This window comes from Orycteropus afer, unplaced genomic scaffold (assembly GCF_000298275.1).
Source record: "Orycteropus afer afer isolate SDZICR_OR568_19922 unplaced genomic scaffold, OryAfe1.0 scaffold00443, whole genome shotgun sequence".
NCBI classification, from domain to species: domain Eukaryota; kingdom Metazoa; phylum Chordata; class Mammalia; order Tubulidentata; family Orycteropodidae; genus Orycteropus; species Orycteropus afer.
In genome coordinates this window covers 86,690-91,861 of record NW_006922030.1, presented here as the reverse complement: position 1 = coordinate 91,861, position 5,172 = coordinate 86,690, and the positions used below count along the sequence as shown (strand labels likewise).

General features: G+C 40.6%; 1 protein-coding gene across 1 annotated transcript in view; it reads left to right on the top strand.

Annotated features, from left to right (window-relative positions):
* TMEM192 (transmembrane protein 192) overlaps window positions 1–5,172 on the top strand; it is a 43,052-nt gene that overhangs the window by 17,042 nt on the left and 20,838 nt on the right. The window contains exon 4 of the mRNA XM_007954209.2: window positions 3,218–3,352. Coding sequence (XP_007952400.2) covers window positions 3,218–3,352 — 135 coding nt within the window. The remainder of the gene's footprint in view (window positions 1–3,217; window positions 3,353–5,172) is intronic.

Genomic DNA, 5,172 nt, shown 5'->3' with positions numbered 1-5,172 from the left:
GGGCTGACTGCTCTTCTGTCTGGGTTCAAGGCTTTTATCCCCTTTCTCCTGCTCTTCCGGCCTGCTACTCTGGCGTCCCTGTGTTGTCTCTCCTCACCCGTAACCCTGGGGCTGACTGCTCTTCTGTCTGGGTTCAAGGCTTTTATCCCCTTTCTCCTGCTCTTCCGGCCTGCTACTCTGGTCGGCCTGAGTTTCCCCTCCTCACCTAATCCCTTCGGCTGATTGCTCTTCTGTCCGGGCTCAAGGCTTTTATCCCCTTCCCTGCTCTTCCGGCCTTCTCCTCTGGCGTCCCTGCATTGTCTCTCCTCACCTGTGAACCTGGGGCTCAAGGCTTTTATCCCCTTCCCTGCTCTTCCGGCCTGCTCCTCTGGCGTCCCTGCGTTGTCTCTCCTCACCTGTAACCCTCAGGCTGACTGCTCTTCTGTCTGGGTTCAAGGCTTTTATCCCCTTTCTCCTGCTCTTCCGGCCTGCTACTCTGGCGTCCCTGCATTGTCTCTCCTCACCTGTGAGCCTGTGGCTCAAGCAGGATATCCAAATGATATCCCTTTCATATTGCTTGTGTAAGGGCCCAGAAAAATTAAAGACTTTTGGGCGTATATTTACCTTATTTCTATTTTATTTGGGCATTTATTTTCTTATTTGAAGAAAAAGAAGGTAAATCTCTTGGGGTTGGAACTGCCAGCTAATCAGAAAGAATGTAAATATTCTGTTTATCACATGTGATAGTTATACTGGATATTTATTAACTTTTCATTCTCTAGAGGAAAAAAAAAATTTTTTTGGAAACAAGACTGGGTTTTGCTTTCCTTCTAAGCAAGTTGAGTATGTTTACCTGATTTATCTGTTCTCCTTCCTTACATCTAAATATATTTTGAACTCTATTGAATATTATTAATTACATGGAATTGCATATTTAGGTTTTTTCCCCCACTGAAATGAAAACTTGGCTCTTCACTGCAAAGCAATAATTTTCAACCTGTCAGATGAGCCCGGACAAACTGTGACCTGAAAGGATGAACCCAGAAATTGAGAACATTCAAAAGTCTGGAATAACTGTTCCAGAAGACAAATTTTGGAAGGAATACTTATTTTTAAAAGCTGGTCCAACCAGGAATTCTGGAAGCTCATGCCATGAGTGATTGTGTTCTGTACACCTTGAGCTCTCACTGGTCCCCATTCCTCAGGAGAGCACAAGGCTCTTGGAGGCCTTGTAGAAACACCTGCTTGAGTCCTTTCTGATGTCTGTCTGGTGCTCCTGGGCACAGTGAAGCGAGCATCTAGGTGTCTTGCTATAGAGTAGAACTGGTAGATCCCGCATTGATATCCATGCTGCCTGTCCCAGAGCTCGTGCTTCTCATCACCACACTACTTCCCAGGCCACAGCAACTTGTTTCTTCCAAGTATTCTTTCTAGTCAGTAGTAAGTATTTCATTAAGTCTTAGAATCTGTTTAAAATAGTAAATGGAAGAAAACAATAATCATTTAGGCTTATATATCTGTGGTTTTAAAACCATTTTTAAAAAGGCAAAAAACAAAAAACTCTGGCCTTGTATCGTCACATATATTGTTATAGGAAATGTCTGTGGAGCTCTGAGAGAGTCAGCAAGCCAGAATGCAAGCAGGAGTGAGCTGGGAGGGGAATAAACAGTGAAGGATGGGGATGAAGAAATTAGCCCCAGTCACTTCATGAAAGATATTAAAAAGTTTGGATAGGAGGGAGCCATAGGATGGGGGAGAAGGGTTTGTTGAGGTTTGGGAAATTTAGAAAGATAAGTCTAGTATAGCTGGAGAGTCCATTTTGTTGAGTAAGACTGATGGAGGGTGCTGTGAGAACCCAGTGGTAAAATGATTGTAGGCTAAACTTAAGATTTTGTACTTGGCAGGACTTCCTCAAGGAAGGTACCTTAGAAATATCCAAAGCACTTACCACTTTAGGGAATGTTTTCAGTATGCTTCTTGCACTAGAATGCTAACATTGTGTCCATAGAACTCCTTATTAAATCCTAATTATCTCCCAGAGTGCTGGCCACAAAGGCATTGCTCAGTACTCTGAAAACGGTTTTCACTTTCTGTGCAGATACTTTTCCGAGTTGGTTTTTCCTGCTGAAATGTTGTAAGACTGTACTTTTGTTTTGCTCATAAAACCAGTTTCTAAAGAATCTATGCTAATGTGCTGGCCACTTGTATGTATGTGGGGGCAGAACAGAGAGTGTCTTTTGATAGTTCATTTAAACATGGTTGTTTGGCTCCATCATTCCTTTTATACCAAGAAGTAGAAAATTGGTCACAAAAATATCTTCATTCATGATCAGACTTAGATAAATGTGTTAAATAAGTTTTAGGAATTTCTAAGATAAGAGGGTACAGGAGTAATTTCTGTTCCTAAACTTTTGATAATCTTCAGAATCAAAGTGCAAAATGAGGTTAAAAAAAGTCCTCAAGAATAAAAGGTTATAGTGACCTGGTGAAGGGAGAGGATAGATAATATTTACTGAGGACTTATGTCCTGGGTACCATTCTTAATAAGGAGCCCTTGTAGTGCACTGGTTAAGTGTTCAGGTGTTAACCAAAATTTAGTCAGCAGTTTGAACCCACCAGCCTATCTGTAAGAGAAACATTGTAGCCTTAGAAACCCTGTGGGGCAGTTTTACTCTGTCTGGTAGGATCACCATGGGTGGGAATTGACTCAACAGCATTGGGTACCCTTCTAAATGTTTTTTACTTATTAACTCATTTAATCCTCACAGTAGCCCTGTGAGGAAGGTGCTATTGTTATGCTCATTTGTCCAATGGGCAAATTGAAGCATAGAGATGCTAGGTAATTTGTTCAAGGTAAACAGACATCCAGGATCCTTAAGTGCCGGTGGACTCTGAAGAACGAATGTAGTCAACGTTTCTAAAAACTGCGTTACATTTTAAATGCACAGTAACTGCATTACATTTTAAATGCAGACGGAGTACAAAGAACTATTGATAATTGTATAAAGCAGATTCTTTTATATTTGAATGCTGTGATGTCGTTAACTCTGATACATGTTTTCACTTAAAAGGTTTAGCAGGCTTTGGTTTTTATCATTTAATTTCCTTTGCTGCTAAGTATTAATGGTTCTGTGTGTACACATGCATGCAAATGCACATCCTTTGGGGTTTGTGTTTGTGCCTGTGTGTGGGTCTGGGCTGGGCTCTGGGTGACACTGTTTATGCTTCTCCTTGTCAGGCAACACGGCACTTCTCCTCATACTGTGCATTCAGCATTCCTTTCCTGAGCCCAGTAAGTTGTATCTCGACTTCATTCTGGCCACCCTGGCCCTGGAACTGATCTGTTCCCTGATGTGTCTGCTCGTTTATACAGGTGAGAATCACAATTGAGCTATCCTTAAAAAGACTTAGCTACTTCATTTCTTCCCAGTTTGAAGCTTAGCCCATTATCTTAGGGACAGAGATATTTTTCTTCATACCTGAGAACCTATGTAGCACCTATATCTCTCCTTGGTAACCACCTCCAGACTCCTCTAATTTCCAAACAAAGAAAATCACCACCATTGAGTTCCATTTCTAAATTTCTGTCAACAGATTTTTATCAACCAAAGTGAGCACTTTTTGTTAAAAAAACAAAAACAAACAAACAAAATTTTAGCTTCCCCAGAGGTAGCTGAAGGATAAGCCTGGTATTGACAATGAGAAATAAAAAAATAAGTAAATAAATAAACTAAACACATAAAACTTGTGTTTAGCCCAGGCTTGCTTTGAGTAAACCATTTAGAAGCTCACTTCTTCCTAAATTTAGGACTGGCAGAGTCTCTCACACACATAAAACATTCAGTGATGGAATTAAAGTAGGTTTCAGATATGTTAACATGAAAATACTATGGAAGGGAACATTAACAGAAAAAAATTCGAACCCCGGAGAAATTTAGATTTCATTCCTGCTATGCTATTAACATGTAATGAATCTGTCTATAATAGTGACTAACTTGGTGTCATTGAGCTAATGGTTGTTTTGTGACAATAAAATGCCTCATAAATCCAGATGACCATTTTGAAAGATCCTTTTTCTCGTTATCAAGGAACAAGCTATGTGGGTCTTAGCGTGTGTTTCATTTTACTTATTTTTTGTGTATCTCCTTGTGGCCAGAGAAGGGTATTAGGAGTATAAATGGACTGATTGATTAGTTTGTTGTTGTTGTTGTTGTTATGTGCCATGAGTTGGCCCCAACTCATAGCAACCCCTCCTTGGGTTTCTGAGGTAGTATCACTACAGAAGTAGATTGCCCAACCTTCCTTCCAAGGAGTGGCTGGTGGGTTTGAACTGCCAGCCTTCTGGTTAACTTGGAATAAATGTGACTGATTTCTCATTCTAAATTGATTAACTTTGTAGAAAAGAATGAGACTGAGGGTTTTTTTTTCCAACTTTTTGTTGTGATTTGGGTGGAATTTTACAGAGTAGATTCATTTTCCTTTCAACCCTTCATACGCATTTTGTTTCATGACACTGATTATAATCCCAACAATGTAACAGCTCTGTTACCACATCCTCCCTACCATATCTCTGTGTCCTTCTTACTTATGCATTCCTACCTCTCTAGCTTTCTCCCTTTGCAAATGCTGCCCTTCTGATCTCCCATGATTGATTGTTCTAAGGAATGCAGCTCCCTAGTGCAGCTGTTCAGCTTGTAGGCCTCTCTCTTGTTTACCTGAGAGTTATGCTACTGGAGTGAGTTCTGTTTCGTACCCAAAGGGTGACTAGGGGCCATAGTCTACGGGTTTTCACCAGTCTCTATCTGACCAGTAAGCCTGGTCTTTTTAATGTTTTTTAGTTTTGTCCCACATTTTTTTCTCCCACTCTCTCCAGGATCTCCAATTTTGATCCTTTTCCCAGTGGTTGGCAGTGTTAGGGGGCACCATTTAGTTCTGGTTTCAGGCTCGTGGAGGCTGAGGTTCCCTTGGTCCATTAGTCCCTTGTACTAATTGTTCCCATGCATCTTTGATTTTCTTCACTCTTATTTGCTCTGAATGAGGAGGGACCAATAGTTGCTTCTTAGATGGCTGCTTGCAAATTTTTAAGTCCCTACTACTCACCGAAGTAGGATGTAGAACACTGTTTTTTTTTTTTTTTTTATTAGGATTTGGGTGAAGATTTACAGAGTAAATTCACTTTTCATACAGCAGTTC